The sequence below is a fragment of the Crocuta crocuta genome, unplaced genomic scaffold, assembly GCF_008692635.1.
Source record: "Crocuta crocuta isolate KB4526 unplaced genomic scaffold, BGI_CrCroc_1.0 scaffold197, whole genome shotgun sequence".
Classification (NCBI taxonomy): Eukaryota; Metazoa; Chordata; class Mammalia; order Carnivora; family Hyaenidae; genus Crocuta; species Crocuta crocuta.
This window is the reverse complement of record NW_027532002.1, coordinates 8,991,998-9,009,879: the sequence shown is the minus strand read 5'-3', so window position 1 is coordinate 9,009,879 and position 17,882 is coordinate 8,991,998. Positions and strand designations below refer to the sequence as shown.

The window sequence follows — 17,882 nt, the reverse complement described above, 5'->3', positions numbered from 1 at the left end:
TTGCATCCCCTCTGCTTGGGTGTCTCCCTCTCTCAGTGTGTGTGTCTCTCTGTCTGTTTTCACACTCTCCTCCCCATTCGAGCGAGGCCCACACCTGGCGCATCACTGCCGAGCCATTAGCTGCGGGTCTCCTTTCATCTTCGCTGTGGCAGACGTTTCTATTTATCCACTTGCGCTCGCCGAGTGGCGTCACCAGCGGTACTGTAATGACGATTGCAGCAGGAGGATGACAGCTTAGAAAGAAGAGGGCAATGGGGCTTCCTCCCAGAGGCGGTGCGGCACAGAGGAGCGCTCGCATCACAAGGTGACCCCAGCTCCCCACCGCCACCACCGCCGTCACCGTCGACATCGCGCTCCGGCCGCTCGGCGCCCGCCCAGTCGCCTGGCCTCTCTTTCTCCCTCCCGAAGCCAAGATCTGTCGGACCGCTGGGGAACCCCGGGAGCCGGGGGCCTAGGAGCTCACTTGGGGCTTACCCCCTCCCCCCCTCCGGCGAGCCCCAGGATGGAGAGCCGAAAGGACATGGTTATGTTTCTGGATGCGGGTCAGCTTGGTACTCTGGTTGGCAAGAGAGTCTCCAATTTGTCCGAAGCCGTGGGCAGCCCGCTGCCTGAGCCGCCCGAGAAGATGGTGCCCCGTGGTTGCCTGAGCCCGCGGGCCGGCNGGGCGCCGAGCCGCGGGCAGCCGGGGCTGCGGTGCTTGGCCCCGGACCTCCGGCCCCCTCCGCCGACAGCCTCTCGGGCCAGGGCCAACCTAGCAGCTCGGACACCGAGTCGGATTTCTATGAAGAAATCGAGGTGAGCTGCACCCCGGACTGCGCCACGGCGAACGCCGAGTACCAGCACAGCAAAGGTAGCCATCGCGCCCCCTTCTCTTCCCGGGCCTCCCACCGCGCCCACCTTCCACTTCAGCTCCAGAGGGGAGGAAGACACTCCGTTCCCCCCAGGGCAGGGTGGCTGGGGGGACCCACCTGAGCAACTCTCCCCTGATATCTGCGCCCTGGCGGGGGTCTCCTTCTGTGCTCTGGCATTGGAGGGACTGAGGGTGACAGCTGTGCTTTTGGGGAGGAGAGAGACGCAAGCCCTGGGCTTGAGGGGGGTTCAAAGTGCACCCCAGCCTCCCAGAGTTTTGTGGCACTGCTTCAACTGCTCCGGGAAGACACCTTTCCCCGGCGTGGGCAAGATCAAACGCGCGGGTCTGGGCAGTTTGTGGCTGGCGGGGTGTAAGGCGCATCCAGGCACGGAAGCCCAGAGTCCATAAAGGACCGTAAAACTGCGGCCGACTCGGGCTGCCTGGGTGCCGCGGCCCTCCGACCAGTTTGCACGTCGGTCAGAGGTCCAAATTACCTTGTCACTTCCCGGGCTCGGTGGCGCCAGGTCGGAAATGGTCCCAATGATCTAATTGCCTTTGGTCTCCGGTTGCATTTGAAAAGGCAGAGCTCTGGCCCTCCCCCATTCCCCTTCCCTTCCGAGTCCCACTTCTCCACCCAAAGGAAAAGGAGCCGCAGGGGGCAGGAGCCCCACCCATCCTTGGGTTAGACCCAAAAGGAGGGGTGCTGTCGTGCTACTTTAACTGGAGAACCTCTCTCTGCCCAGGGGCTAGTTTGTGGGGGAGGTGGCCAAGAAGGGAGTCTCGCAGAGAGGGGTGGAAAGCTAGTAGGAGGGAGAGCCAGACACTCCTCCACAAAGCTGTGGGGGGAGGGGGGAGATGGGAAGACCATGGCATGGAAGAAAACCACCCCCTGGCCTTGGCAGCCAACACCTGGTGAATACCCACATCCATTCATTACCATCTTATCGATTCAACCCAGACTCCCTAACCATAGCGTGCCCTTAAAACAAGCCACAGGCCACTGAAGTCTACCAACGCGATAGGATATTCATGCACACACTCCTATGCCATCCCTCCAACACATGCATCCTAGTGTACATTCCCACACCTACACTGGCAGCCTGGTACACACAAAAGCAAGGAGACTCAGTTTGCACAAGGCATCCTTCAGTGTGCAAAGACTCCAGAGCTCACAACACTCTGGCCCAAAGGTGTACCTCAGCTTGCCTGTTAGCTATGCACATCCTTGTCCATTCCTGCCAATGGTAGGCACAAGGCTCAGAGGGTCTGCATCTGGTCTGTGTCCCAAGGCAAGTGGCCAGGGTGGCTGAGGTTTCTGTACCCAGCAGGCCTTAAGGCAGTGGTCTCCCAAACAGCAGCCCAGCCAGGCCTAAGGGCTGCTTTGTGCTCGTCTGGGTGGTGAGCCCTTGTACCTCTCTTTCTGTGTTCTCAGAGGCCCCCATACCCCCAGCAGAGGCAGAAACTGAGGCTATGCGCCTTTCTACCCCGCTTCCATACATGCCCTGGGCCTAATGGCCCCACATCAGCAGTGTTTTGTGTGTCTGTTGTGTGTTCTGTGTGTGCATGTGCTCTGGGCTCCGAATGCAGGGCCCAGCTCTGAGGCACTGGCCAGCAGTCCCAACAGCGGCAGCGAGGCCCCCAAGAGCAACAGCAGCGGCAGCTCGCAGGGCACCCTGGCCTGCAGCGCCAGTGACCAGATGCGCCGATACCGCACCGCCTTCACCCGGGAGCAGATTGCCCGGCTGGAGAAGGAATTCTACAGGGAGAACTATGTATCCAGGCCGCGGAGATGCGAGCTGGCCGCCGCCCTAAACCTGCCGGAAACCACCATCAAGGTAGGAGCTCCCACACGGCTGAGAAGGGGTGCGCCCACTCAGCAGGAAGTAAATGCCAACTGTCCACTCCCTAAATCCCGTGCCACGAATCACGGCCTGGGGTCTCCCTGCCCACGTGGCAGCCAGGCTGGGGGTGTCCAGGCCTGGTGCCGGCGGCAGGTGTGTGCAGATCCGCCTTCCCCACAGACCCTGGCTGGCTTGCCAGTGGACTCTCTGCCTTTTCTAGCCAAATAACCAGCGGGGATAGGGGGTGCCTTTGCCCCGAGGGAGAGCGGCTGGAAGGGGAGGTGGTTCTGGGGAAGCGCCCCTGCCGCCTCAGACCAGCAGAGCCCGTAGTCCACCGGGCTACTTGCGCGTCCACACCGGTGCGGCCCTCCAGGGGGTCCGGGCCGCGTGGCGGAGGGAAGGAGGGACAGATCCTGAAGCCCCTCCCCGACCCTCTCCGCGAGGGACTCCAGCGCCAGGCGGCGGCGGTGGGATCTGCCCCCCGCCCCGAGGGGCTCCGCCGCGGCTCTTCCCTGCGCCACCGGCATCGTCCCCTGCAGCGGCGCAGGACTCCGGGGGCGCTGTGCGCCCGTCCGGGTGCGGCCGCCCAACCTGCCCCTCTGCTCCCCAGGTGTGGTTCCAGAACCGGCGCATGAAGGACAAGCGGCAGCGGCTGGCCATGACGTGGCCGCACCCGGCNCCCCCTGCGGGGACTCAGCCAGCCCCCCTCCCTGCCCCCAGGGCACCGAGGGGAAAGAAGAGGGCCGCAAAGGACCAGAGGGACGCGGCCTCCAGGATCGGGCAATAGCTGGCGCGTTTGGGGATCAGGAGTGCGGATGGGGAGGCAGAGGGCCCCGAGACCTTCCTCTGAGTTGGGCCCTCTGCCGTTTCTGCACCGGACCCATTGCCCGGGGCAGGGGGTTGAGGCAATGGCTCCAAAGCCAAACAGATGTAGTAGCAACAGCCACCGATATCCAGCCCCTCAGTCCCTCCTCACACCCTTGGCTCACCCAGGACTGCCCCACCCCCACCCCTACCCCCACAGGCCAAGCCCAAGCACTGGAAAGGAAATTGCTGTCTCTCTGAACAAAATGCTGTGTATGCAGAGAGGGTAGAGGTTCATCTTTGCCAGCTTTTCCAAGGCATGGCAAGGGGCNGCCGCCGCTTCGGACTTCACCTGTGCCTCCACCTCCCGCTCGGACTCCTTCCTCACCTTCGCCCCCTCCGTGCTCAGCAAGGCCTCCTCCGTCGCGCTGGACCAGAGAGAAGAGGTGCCCCTCACCNTTTTCCAAGGCATGGCAAGGGGCTTGTGCATGGCAGTGCACCAGGCATCTAGGGGAGCTTGTGGGACGAGTGACTTACTACAGGGAGATCCTGGCCCTCCCCGTGCAACCTGGGGGCTTTCTGGCCTTCCTGGAGCCCCAGTTACACATTTTCTGCTTCTGGCATCTACCAGCCCCTGATCTCTCCGAGAAAGAGAGATCTTTCTGCTATCTCTCAACTTGCGACTCCATGTCCACTCCTACTTCCGTCGCACCCCCACTTTTTGTTTAACGTTGGCAGAGACGGCGGCTGCCGGAGCCTCAGCGTCTCTTGGCGGCTTCTACCGGGTCTGTCCTCTCCCCGGCCCCGTGCACACCCTGATTAGCAAGTGATATGTGTGAGGAGGGTTTTTGAATGTTGAATGTATAATAAACGATCACCATGCGGTGGGCCACGGAGCCCGGAGTTGAGCTGTTAACAAGGCGCCCAGGGAAGAGCTTAGGGAGCAGGGACCTTGTCTCCTTCCCTCCTAAGTATCTGCCAGCAAATTAGAGGCTATTTCAAGCCTTTGCCTGTTCACCTTCCCTTCACCAAGAGCTTTCTGGCTCTTCCCCTTGCAGTTGGCATTTTACATCCTTCTTCTTCTCCGTTTCCTCCCAAGCTGCCCCTGGGGCTTGGCTTTTAGATACTAGCGGGAGCCTTCCTCCCCTTCTGGGGACCCTGTCTCTCCCCTTCACCAGATTTTGTCTGGGGGCTGCTCCCAAACTCTCCCTCTCACACTCATTCCTGCAGCCAGGTTTTGAGGGACAGGAGAACGTGTACCTCTCAATAGCAAGCAAGCCTCCCCCCCTCCCCCGACTGGGAGGGAGTGATTCTTCCTGTAGGGAATGAATTCGGTTTGGTTTTCCTTCGAAGCCTAAAGAATTTGCTGTTACAATTTGTTAACCATACTGCAATAAAAGCTGGACATAATTCTCACTTTAACAATTTAATGTTTGGGGCAGCAGGCAGTGCATTGACTTTTTGAATTGCTAGTTCGGCCACCATAAGCTTGGGTAGAGAAGGGACCAGGACTTGCACCTGCAGACAGCCTCGCAAACTTGTGCCGGGCACTGGCAGGTTCCGAATGGATACCGCATAGATGTGGAAAAGGCAGGCTCTGGCTGCCCTGAGATGCGTGTTTTCTTAATTCTGTGCACACTAGGGGCCCTTCCATGGTAAAGTGGCTCCCTCCTGCGATGGTTTCTTCTCCAGTTGCGCCAACCTTTTGAGGAAAGGGGACCCTGGACTCGGTCTCTGTGGATCCTGCTTCCACCCCAACCCAAGATAGAGGGGAATGAGGCAGTGGGGGCAGAGCTTGAGAATTACAGAGAGCTAGGTTTGATGGATCAAGCAGAGTCTGCACCTCTGGGTTCAGGGAGAGGAGGGAGGTGGGTTCTTGGGCTGGGAAGGGAGGGCCTGAATCACCCTCAAACTGAGAGTCATCTTCGAGAATGGAGTTCGGGCCTGGTGCCCAGCAGCCACCTCACCCCCATCCTCCATCCCCACAGGAGAATGCCTGTGGCTGTCTCTGCGTCCTGCACACGCAGGGAGAGATGGGTGTCACGGGCAGGCTGGGAGCCCAGAACTGCACGGACTGTGTATCAGTGGGCAGATGGGGAATCCTCCATCGGCCTCTCTCTTTGGGCTCCAGAGAAACTCTGCTGCACCCCCCAGCAAAGCCTCCAGCTGAGGTTTCCAGCATCCTCCCCTGCACTCCTCCGCCCCCTTCCGCAGCTACCTCTGCAGCCCGGAAGCTCCCTGTGCCAAATCCGGGCAAATTTCGCGGTAACTTCGCGGCAGGCCCAGATTGCTTGCGACAGGTAAATGGGCTGCGGGTTGCCGTAATGCCAGGCGTATTTTCAGTTAATAGGGAGGGAAAATGAGGTGTCTGCAGCGATATTGGAAAGTACAAGATCGATGATCCGGCCTCGTGTCCAATCAGCAGCCTTTAATTGACTGTATTTTCTGGGTAATTGAGCCTCTCTTCCTCCAAATTGAAGTGGAAGATATAACAATACATCTTGCCAGGAGGAATTACTCATTACTTCATAATGAAATTTCCCTTTTGCCAAGGTTTGCGGTTTGGCGCTAGGCACCACTTCTCACTCTCCCTTCTCCACCCCTGCACCTCAGAACAGGCTTTGCCCGCCTGCACCCCGCAACCGCACCTGGCCTGATACCTACCTTTGGGCGGAAGTGGGGGAGGGTGGGAGATGTCCCCGAAGAAGGCACCGCCCCTCCACAGCCTCATTCTCCTTATCTGTAAAAGAAGACTAAACCAAACAACAGGGTTGACATGGTATTATTATTTTTTCAACTGTCTAAAAGCCTCTGCTTAGCTTTGCCTCGTCTTGGTCCCATTTTGCAGGTGGGAAAACGGAGGCTCTGGGTCTCACACAGCTATTAGGTCCCATGCAGCGATGAGCTTCAGGTTCGGGTTTCCCCTCCCTTCCCCTAAGTCCCTTTGGGGCCCAGAGTTCACCATCACCCCTGGCAAAGTCTGACACCTCACTCCCGACACACACTTTCTCTGGGCTCCTCAACCCCACCGAGACCCTGCGGCGTCGGGATCTGGGAGAGCAGCCCAGCGCTCAGCCGCAGTCCGCTCGGCCCGGCAAGACCAGCCGCCCCGCAGCCGGAGTGCACGCTCAGCGCCGGCCGTCGCCGGCTTGTTAGCGTGTGATTGATTGCCTTATTAAAGCGTGTTCTTGTAAGTGTGACCAAACTGATTGCATTGCATATGTTTGGGATAATGCTCATTTTAAACAACAGGATAAAGAGGATGAGCTCCGCAGAGCCTCCGAAGACAAAATGATTCCAGCCAGCAGCTCCCTAACTCTGGCATTAAATTGCCCAGTTACATAGCAAATTACTTGGTTCCTCCACCTTGTCCCCGTTTNCCCAAATATGGTTTCTCTAGGGACAATATTGGCTCTGCCTTCCTAGCCCAGCCGCTAACTGTGCACCCTCATGCCCAGATGTGGAGTCCTCCTGCGCCCTCCGAGGCAGACAGAGAAGGGATTCAGAATGCACCCTCTCTCACCCTAGACTTTCAAAGGGACCTGGTCCTAGACGGATCGCCAGAAATGGGAGCTTAGGTCTCTGAGGCAGGTCGCGTGTCTCTCCCACCCTGCCCCAGCCCCAGCCATTTGGTGAAAGTTTAAAAGATTCTTTTGTTCCCCAGGCCTCTCCCGCTCGGTTGCCTCCATTATTCCCCAATTGAGGAAACACCCGCTGCCATATGTCGATGGAAGAGCGTGGGTGTCACGGCTGCGGAGGGCTGCTGAGGATGGCATTCTCAAAGTGGGAAGAGGTTTTCCTTTCTAGCGTCTTCTTCATGCACCATCTCCCCAGAGCGAGAGAGGGAGTAAGAGTCAGTGAGGAGGGGGAGGAAAAGGAGGTTGGGGCAAAAAAAGAGGGGGTGGCATATTTCTTTCAATTACTCCACCCCCAACCAATCTCTGAAGCCATATTCTCTTTCTATGCCTATTCCCTAAACAAAGACATCCTCAGCCTTCCTCCACCCACTCCAGTCGACTTGCCCGGGAGCCAAACTGCTGGCAGATTGAACTTCCTAAGGGACACCTTTGGGATACGCTGGAAGTCTGACTTGTTCGAGATGATGACGGTCATCAGAACAAGTCAGAAGCGATGCCACACTTCCGGGTGTCATTCGTAAATGCAGTTGCATGAATTCGTTTGCAAGACCCAGCTAAACCCTTCCGGATAAGTGACTTGGTCTGAAGGGCAAATTTCTTCCATCACTTAGCTTCTCCCAGGCTCTGCATATCCCACTGCATCAGAGGAACACCAAGGTGCGGGTCACCATTTGTGCCAGCTTGTGGGACCTTGAAATGTTGACCCTGAGTGAAAATAAAAGCCAACCACAAAAGGCATGCTAACTTCTACAAAGCAAACAGAGACATAAAAGTCCTTTCGAAAATCGCCTTCTCAGCAAATAAGTATGTGATATTCCGAGCAGAAGGGAGAGAAAGATTGCCACTTAAAAATAACATGAAAGCATTAAGTAATTATTTAAAACAAGGCTGTTTAGAAAAATATTTGTATTTATTGCAGCTGCTCAATTGGCCTCGTTAAAGTCGGCAAGCATTTAAATTGTGTTACAATCTCATTTAAATCCCGCTCCGTTCCAGCAGGCTGAAGAGCTTGAATAGACCAATCACTTCATAATGATGATGAATGAGAAATTAATTCAGATACAAGCAAGACAATTTAGGCCTTCATCTGTTTAAATAGCCTTCCAATATTATTCGCGATCGCGGGTCACAGATTGAATCAATTGTCCAATCTTGTGAAAGTCATATCCTTGCATCTTCATCGAGATTATTTATAGCGCAGCGAGGGCTGCTGAAAGGTATACGCTGTTAACAGGGACAATTACTTAAAGAGAAGCGTTTATAAAATGAAAAACAAATGCCGGGGTTGGTAACAAATGGCATCAAAAGCAGCCATTCCAATCTGGCTCCTTGAGGGAAGGGAGCGGCCGCGGCCCCCGCAGGATGCGGGGCGCTCGGGGCTCGGCGTCCGGCCTCCCCGTGGTCCAGGTGAGGCCGAGTCCCATCGCTCCATCCTGCGCCCTGGCTGCCCTGCCCACCGGGCCGGCCTAGCCTTCGCCCTCGCCGGCCTCAGGGCGGGCGGGAAACGGCAGCGTGGCTCCCGGAGCCCCGGCCCTGGGTGAGGTCCCCGCCTCCCCGGCACAGGCGGCTGGTCGCTGCGCCCCGCGGACGCTGACCCCGGGGCATGCCACTTTGTGCCGGCGGCTCGGCCTCGCCAGGCGCAGACCAGGTCTGCCTTCGTCTACGCTCAAGTCCGACGGCCTTGCGGGGCTGGCGGGGCGGGGGTACCTGGGGGCTCCTGGATTCTGGAAGCTCAGCCTCCTTCTGAGCCGACGGCGGGGAGGGACCCCCATTTCCGTTGGGCCCCTCATTTTGCGGTCCCGAGATGGGAAGAGCACCTGGGGTCATTTCACGTCCTTTGGGGACCTGGGCCCCTCCCGGGCCGGCTTCTCCGGGTGCCCTCGAGCATGTGAGCAGCGTCCAAGTTCTCCAAAGAAGAACCCTTTCCTTCCCTCATTGAAGTGCCCCTCCCCGCATCCTGATGTAACCCCTCCCGGTGAGCCCAGACCCCTCCCGCAGGCGTTCCCGGCGCCTCGTGAGAGCCCAGTGCAGCCGACTTCGAGGCGACATGTGCCTCCCTGACGTGTCTACCTCTCCTTCCTCACCAGGGTTAGGCAAAGACCCAGAACAAAGTGCGCGGGGAGGTGAGTTTGTTCTTCCGGAATCGTTACAGGCGCGCTTAGGTATAACTGCAGCGTCTACACCGGCCCTGTTTGTGTGCGGGTCCCGGGAAGAGAGAACCTTTCTAGGCGGCGCTCTTTGGGGATGCAAGTGAGGCATCAGAGGGTCGCAACAGAGAGGCGGGAAAGATCATTTGATGTACCGAGCCTGGAGTAAGAGAGGAGAGAGAGGCTCCCAGAGAACACAGAGCGGAGTCTATGCGGTACAGCACACGCGCCACTCCCATCCGCGTCGAGGTGGGTTTTTTTTTTTCTTCCTCTGTATTTTTCTGTTTTGAAACAAAAGCCCAACTAATGGATTCCTGGCGCTCCGAGGACCCACTCCCGGGAGCGACTTTGATGTATTGCTGTCCAATTAGTGCCTTTAATTGGTGTCCTCGGGGACAGGCCGGCCCGGAGCTGGGACACAGCCTCTCCTCGCCTCTCCTGCACACTGGAAAGGTAAAATTTATAACGCACTGTAGCAGTCCCTTGGGAGAGCGAGCGAGCGAGGGAGGCAGGGAAGGAAGGGCGAGGTACAGTTCCGTCTTGCAGACTCTGGACCCTACAGGCGCAGGGGGTCATGGATAAGAGTCCCGATCACCCGCTTTCTACTATTTCCTGACTCCCTCTCTGGCCTGGCAGGAGTGGGGGGTGGCAGCCGAGTCACTGAGGATTATGAATTTGCTTGCAGAAAGGCCAAGGGAGCGCGCATTGTCTGTAGAAGCCCACCCCATGTGGTCTCTCATCTCGTTAATAATGGCTGTTTGTTAACAAGGATGCGGAGGTTAAATAATCCGGGTGGAAGATTAAACACGCCTCATCAAGGAGCTGGGAGCCAGTTGCAGAGACTTGCAGCCAGAGCCTGGAGGAAGGTGGGAAGAATAGCCTCTAAGTAGCCCTAGGGTGGAGGAGAAGGGGAGGTCTAGGCCCCCTTTTCAGAATGTTTCCACAGAAAGTCAACACAAGTCCGCACCCCTGATGCGCTGAATAGGAAATTCATATAGGAGGCAGCCCTAATGAAGTGCGGATGTCAAACCCTGCCTCTGCCGGAGGTCAGAAATGGAGGCCTGGAGCTGAATCTCGGGACCCCTTTGAGGCCTGACAAAGTCAGACCCTTGGGAAGTGAGGGGCATTTGTACCCACATGTGAATAGCGCTGGACTGGAAGACAGGTGATGAGGCTTCTAGCTTGGGCTCTGTTCGTAAATAGCTGCGTCATCTGTATTACATTATTTTCCTAGCTTCCTTTTCCTACCGTGTTGGACAGACAGGAGACAGGGCTTGAGAGAGATGATGTATAATATTTCTTTTTCTTTCGTGTAGCTCTCGCCAGTGTTAGGGAACTGAACGCCTTGTCAGATGCAGTCTCCATTCAGCCCAGAGGATTCAGTCAAGGAGAATTTTATTCAGCAAATATTTGAGGGTGTGCTATGTGCCGCTGTGCGGTATGTATTTTTAAACTGTGAAAGCAGAATGTCAATGTGTATAGTCCTGTGTATGTCATTCCCAAATATAATATTTTGTAAAGGAAGACAAGGAAGAAAGAACTCGGAGGTGAGAGTAAAATAGAATGTGTGTGTATGTGTAAGGAAGAGAAACTGGAGTGGAGGGAAGAGAAGTCAGTAAAAGTAGTATGGATTTTGTTGAGCTGGCAAGAAGGTGAGAATAAATAAACATGGACATGGTTCCTTTTTTTTTAATGAAAAAAATTTTAATGTTTATTTATTTTGGAGACAGAGACAGAGTGCGAATGGGGGGAGGGGCAGAGGGAGAGGGAGACACAGAATCCAAAGCAGGCTCCAGGCTCTGAGCTGTCAGCACAGAGTCCGACCTGGGGCTTGACCCCACAAACCATGAGATCAGGACCTGAGCCCAAGTCAGACGCTTAACCCATTGAGCCACCCAGGTGCCCCCGGAAGTAGTTCCTGATAGAGATGAAGGTCCTCTCCTGGGGTCTTTGGTGATTTGACAGTGAACAAGAGGTGAAGGATCTTGGAAGTTGAGTAGGAGACCTATGACTTATGCAGCTAATATTCCCAATTTTCTATTTATATGTTGTTTCAATAGTTAGAGTTCCACTCTTTAGCTAATTCCCCAAGTGCCGCACTTTTTGAATCCACCAACCAGGGAACTCAGCTGCTAGATTGGAGCTCTTCATGCTCCTGGTTGATGGCTTTCTGGGCTCAAGGAAGGCAGGGGGTGAATACTTCACTGAGATTTTCCTTCAGATCAGCAGTAATTTTGGCTTCTTGCCTACTCTTAGAAAGTCCAGAGAGCAGACTTGTGGTGCTAGACAGTAAAGTTGAAGATTACAGTACTTGTTATGTACCATTCACTGTTCTATGCCTTGCATGCATTAGATAAGGGTAGTTAGTATAGGAGGCAGGATGGACCCGTATGTCAGTTTTTCAACACTGCAACTCCACTCTCCCTTCCAAAAATATAATTTCCAAGTTCTTTGGTGGACATTCAATGAGCAGTTTAGCCCAATGAATGAATCAATAAATATTTATTAAACACCTACTCTGTGGCCAATACCAGACTTAGGTTTCTACAATATATTTGTTTTCCTCCAGTTTGGTGCTGATGTGGCTTTGATTGTGTTTGTAAACTATTACAACTAATTTGTACTTTGCTTGAGAAAAACTCATCAGTGATACCAACTGTGGCTAAGGTGATTTTATGGTAGAAAATACACTTGCTTTGGCAGGGACCCCAGCAAAAGCAAACTTACATGTTACTTTTTTTTTTTTACATTTATTTATTTTTGAGACACAGAGAGAGGCAAAGCACAAATGGGGGAGGGGCAGAGAGAGATGGAGACACAGAATCCGAAGCAGGCTTCAAGCTCTGAGCTGTCAGCACAGAGCCCGATGCAGGGCTCGAACCCATGAACAGTGAGACCATGACCTGAGCTGAAGTTGGACGCTCAACTGACTGAGCCACCCAGGCCCCCCTGAGCTGATATGTTACTTGATTTAGAGCCTGTACATTGTCAGCATCAGTAGCTTCACATTGTACAAAAATATAAAATATAAGCATTTTGACATCTGTTTATTAAAACATAAACCATTCAAGCAACTCAAAAGCACAGATTCTAGAACCAGGGTTTCTGGGTTTGAATCCCCAGTCTGCCACTGACAGGCTCATACCATTGAAAGTTTCTTAATTTCTCTGACACACAGTTCCTTAGGCCTGTCATAGTTATCTATTGCTGTTACCCCAGAGTTTAGCAGCTTAAATCAATAAGCATTATCTCAATTTCTATGGGTGGGAATCTTTCTTCAGTTTTAACTGCGCCGGGGGGGGCGGGGGGGTGGTGTCTCTGGCTCAAAGTCAGCCCTCTGGGGCTGTGGTCTCATCGAAGAGCTCAGCTGGGGTGGGTGGGAGCATCTGCTTCCAACTCCACTTGTGTGGTTGTTGTCAGAATTCTGCTTCTTGCTGGTGGGTTGTTTGACTAAAGGCCTCAGCTCTTCACTGACTGTTGGTTGGGAGCTTATTTCAGTTCCTTACAGTGTGGATCTCTCCATAGGGTAGCTCACAACATGGCCTCAGACTTTTCTCAGGATGAATAAGGCAGGCAACACATGCACCCTTGAGTGAGAGAGAGAGAGAGAGAGAGAGAGAGAGAGAGAGATCACGCAAGCCCAAGACAGAAACCATAGTCTTTTTGTTACCTAATTTGAGAAGTGACATTCCACTGGGGCACCTGGATGAGTGTCTGACTTTGGCTGAGGTCATGATCTCACAGGTTGTGAGTTCAAGCCCCGTGTAGGCTCTGTGCTAACAGCTCAGAGCCTGGAGCCTGCTTTGGATTCTTTGTCTCATTCTCTCTCTGCCCCTCCCCCAGTTGTGCTCTATCTCTCTCAGTCTCTCAAAAATAAATAAAGTGTGAAAAAAATTTAAAAAAAGGAAGTGACATTCCACCATCACTTTTGCTGTATTATATCTGCTTGGAGTGAGTCACTAGATCCAGCCCACACTCAGAGGGAAGGGGTCACACAGGCATCAAAACCAGGTGACAAGGGTCACTGGTGACTATCTAAGAGACTACTTCCCACAGATTCCATCTCATAGGGTTGTTGTGAGGATTATATGACATTATATATATAAAGAGCTTGGGACAGCACCTGATTTGTTTTTGTTTTGTTTTGTTTTAAATAAACTCTATGCCCAGCATGGGGCTTGAGCTCACAACTCTGAGGTCAAGAGTCACATGGTCTACCAGCTGAGCCAGCCAGGCACAAGACAGCACCTGTTAGCTCTGATCATTCTTCTGATACAGCTCACACTCATTTGTTCATCCAGACTCTCCTGTCCCAATTTCTCTCTCTCTCTCTCTTCTTCTTGCAAAGCTGTGTAAAAGGCTGTAGGAAGGGGCAGGGCAGAGTAACTGGCACTAGGAAAAGGGCAAGAGGAAGCAGACTAGAAAGAAAATAGAATGGAAGTTTTGGAAAAACTCCAGAGGAGGGTACCTAGAGATAAGAGGTAACTAGGAGATTCTTGTTAGCTAACTTGTTCCTTACTTTTAAAAGATATTCTTGGGGCGCCTGGGTGGCTTAGTCGGTTAAGCGTCCGACTTTCGCTCAGGTCACGATCTCGCGGTTTGTGGGTTCGAGCCCCGCGTCGGGCTCTGTGCTGACTGCCGGCTCAGAGCCTGGAGGCTGTTTCAGTCTGTGACTCCCTCTCTCTGGCCCTCCCCTGCTCGCGCTGTCTCTCTCTCTGTCTCCTAGAAATAAATAAAACATTATGTTTAAAAAATAAAAAAATAAAAAAATAAAAGATATTCTTTTCTGCATCAAGTGAATACTACTTGTATTCTTCTATTTGTAATCATACTCATTGACTCATTGACATTTGTATACTGGCCTCACCTTTGTTGGACACTTAACTGACTGAGCCAACTAGGTGCTCCTGGGCTCACACTTTTTAATTAAAAAATTCCAGGGGTGCCTGGATGTCTCAGTTGGTTGAATATCCAACTCTTGATTTTGGCTCAGGTCATGATCTTGAGACTTGTGGGTTTGAGCCCCGCATAGGGCTCTGGCTGACAGCACAGAGCCTGCTTGGGATTCTCTCTGCCCCTCTCTCTCTGCCCCTCCTCTGCTCACGTGCACATGCATGCACTCTTTCTCACTCTCTCTCAAAATAAATAAATAAACTTAAAAATTTTTAAGAAAAAATTCCACATTCACTGTCATCCTTAATTCGTACCACTGCTAAGTGAGACAAAAACTATTATTATTATCACTTTAGAAATTAGGAAAATAAGCCCAGCATGATGGTTAATTTTACATGGCAACTTGACTGGGCCACAAGGTGCCCAGATATTTGATTAAACATTATTCTGGGTGTATCTGCAAATCGCCCTTCCCACTGTGGGAGGGTTCCATCCAATCTATTGAAGGCCTGATAGAATAAAAGGCTAATAAGGAAGAATTCTTTCTCTCTTGCCTGTCTTCTCCTGCTTTCAGATTTGGACTGTGATTGAGACTTCACACCATTGGCCCTCCTGGGTTCAGCACTTCTTAGCCCCCATAATTATGTGAATATATATACTTGGTCTGTTTCTCTGGAGAATCCTGACACCACTAGTCACACAAGTGTAAGGTCACCCAGCTAGTAGATGGGGGGAATCCAGGACTCAAATTCAGATGGTCTTGCTCCAGCCCTTGGTTCTTTGTGCCACATTCAGCTGCCTCAGCTGCCTGGCTTTGTTTTATCATGAAGTTATAGCGTCAGTTGGAGCCATGGAAGATGATATGGCTTGGATGTAGTGCTGGAGGCAGGGAGGCAATATGTCAAATATGAGGTGAGAGCTCCTGGCCGTTCCTGACCTAGTTAGTGAAATCAACTTGCCTAAAAGCTGACTTAAAAATGGTCAACAAGGTCAAGCTGCAGCATCTACAGGGGCCCAGTCCTGATTCTCCAAGCTGTCAATACAGGGCTACTCAGTTAGGAAGGTGGACCCCAGGAGGAAAAGGACAGCAGATGAAGATGCATTATTATTCAGCAGTCTGAGGTCAAAGATAAAAGCTGTGGGACTGGCAAGAGTAATTGGTGCAAGGAGAGCAAGAAAGATTAAAGGCTCCCAGACTGGCCACGGTGGCTTTAGCCATGGAAGGTTTCAATGTTGGCTGTACATTAGAATCACCTTCGAACTTTTCTGAATCTAAATCTTGGAAGTGATAGTTTGGACATCTGTAGTTATCAAAGCTCCCCTGGATGATTTCAATACACCCCGAAAATCTGGGCCACTGGGGAAGGGAAAGCATCAGCACCTCCTAGCACTATTAGGTACTTAGTAAATGCTATTAATTGTAATTGAACTGAGATTGGGATTAGTAGGAAGAACTGGGTCTCTTTATTATCTTTAAATATAAATGATCCATTCAGATTATCTACTGACGAACCCAATTTTAGTACTTTAAATATACTAACTACATAACTAGAGGCACACTGCCATTTAGAATGAGGAATGACCCTCCAGATCATGTAGTCAGCTACTTCCCTTTACAGGTCTTTCAGTTTTCTCTAGGCAAAATGAGTCTTGTATGGCTACCGTGGATTAAGAGCAGACACAGGATGTTACACAGGAAATATTCCACCTCTGTTCTCATTTTCTTTTGATGCCAAGAGGGATGTGATTGCATATTCCTTTGGTGTTTCACTTGGACAATGCTAACATATCCAGATCTGAAGGTCAAAACTGCATTTCTTAACGACGGTCCAGGAACATCATTGGAAGTTGACATGACAGTTGTACATCTCTGGGATCAGTGACTGAAATTACTGAAAGTCAAGGTGCTGAGAGAAACATGGCAATCAGGTACAGTCTCACCTAGGTGTTACCCCCCTAAACTACCAGGAAAGAAGTGTAAAGTGTTTGCAGGCTCCAAAAGGTAAGCTTGCATGTTGAGGTCAGCGTTCTTCGAGGGTGGGGGAGAACCTTTGGAGAGCTCTGCCAATTTCTGTTATCTAGATGACCAGAACTGGTCAGGTGGCTTTTGGAATCATGGTTGTTTAAGATTGGAGATAAGGTTCGGGGGTACCGGCGACTCTGGAAGAAATATGTACAAAAACAGCCCTCTGCCTCCAAAGAGAATTTCTAGAATTCCAGGACACTACAGCAGAGCCTGAACAGGGTCTGCTTCTGAACTACCATGATATCCCTGAAAAGGAGTCAATAATACTTCTTTCTGCAGGGGAAAGGTGTTTTTTTTTTTTTTTTAAAGAAATGGATTGAATTCAATATATACATAGTAGTTCTTGAAGTACCACAGACATGGTAAGGATGTCTTTTCTCTGTTGTAACCATATGCTTGCATTTGCTAGGATGTCTGGATCAGATCAGAGGAGATAGAAAAGAAAGAAAAGGAGGGTTGAGTATAAATGCAAATCCCAGCACACTACTCAGGTCATAAAGCAGCCTGGTGGAAACAGGAAATGCCATCTGGGTCTGGAGACCCGCACTTGATTTGGGCTCGTGGCATAAAGTATGTATGCTTTTGCTCACTTAAAGGTACCGAAACAACGGTCGATGATCACCTTTTTAGAATAGACTGACCACTCTACCCCAGGTCTGATACTCTTGATAAACTAGACTTCCATTTGGGCCTGGTAAGAATCTCACTCTTCTTCTTCTTCTTCTTCTTTTTTTTTTTTTAATTTTTAATGTTTTGTTTATTTCTGAGAGGGAGAGAGAGACAGTGTGAGCAGGGGAGGGTCAGAGAGAGAGGGAGACACAGAATCTGAAGCAGGTTCCAGGTTCTGAGCTAGCTGTCAGCATTGAGCCCGACCTGGGGCTCGAACCCACGAACCATTAGATCATGACCTGAGCTGAAGTCAGACGCTTAACTGACTGAGCCACCCAGGTGCCCCAAATCTCACTCTTCTTTTTTCCACAACAGGGTTTTAGGAAAATGTGGTGAAAGGTCCTTTGCTGGTTTCGTTGTGTGTCCCCATCCGCGGAGGAATCGGGATTGTAGACAACACAGTGGTAGCACCGCGGGAACTTAGATGGCTTCACATGCCTATTTGAGGGTGGACATTTAACGACTGTTCTGTTTGTATGTCACAGGATTGCCTCTCTCTTGCTGAAGAGAATGGAGTGAGAGATTTACACAGGCTCTGAGAAGCAACAGGGGGGAATTCAGGGTTTTATTTGCGGCAGGTACTGGTTTCCTGAACTATTAGTGGAGATGTCTGTGTTGGACTCCTAATTTCTTTTCTTTTTCTTTTTTAAATATTTATTTATTTAGAGAGAGGGCACTCGAGCAAGGGGAGGGGCAGAGGGCGAGGAAAAGAGAGAGAATCCCAAGCAGTCTCTGTGCTGACAGGGGCGCGGGGCTCTATCTCATGAACTGTGAGATCATGACCTGAGTCGAAATCAAGACTCGGTTGCTTAACCGATTAAGCCATCCACGCGCCCCCTGATTTCTTGAACTCTGTATTTCTTTTTTCGTTTTTGAGGTAACATTGGTATTCAGCATTAAATAAGTTTCAAGTCCAACTTTACACTTCTTATAATGTTCCTGCAGTGAACTGAGGCCCGATCTACTTCCCATGACCCCTCTACCCACAGTACTTACTACTCAGGAATACTCTCC

At 51.9% G+C, this 17,882-nt stretch overlaps 1 protein-coding gene across 1 annotated transcript; it reads left to right on the top strand.

Annotated features, from left to right (window-relative positions):
* Nucleotides 1–502: 502 nt before the first annotated feature.
* Nucleotides 503–4,314, top strand: EVX1 (even-skipped homeobox 1). The gene is given in 6 exon segments (XM_077775361.1): nucleotides 503–659; nucleotides 662–850; nucleotides 2,438–2,685; nucleotides 3,302–3,471; nucleotides 3,803–3,968; nucleotides 4,234–4,314. Coding segments are annotated over 6 exon segments (1,011 nt in total).
* The last annotated feature ends 13,568 nt before the right edge of the window (nucleotides 4,315–17,882 follow it).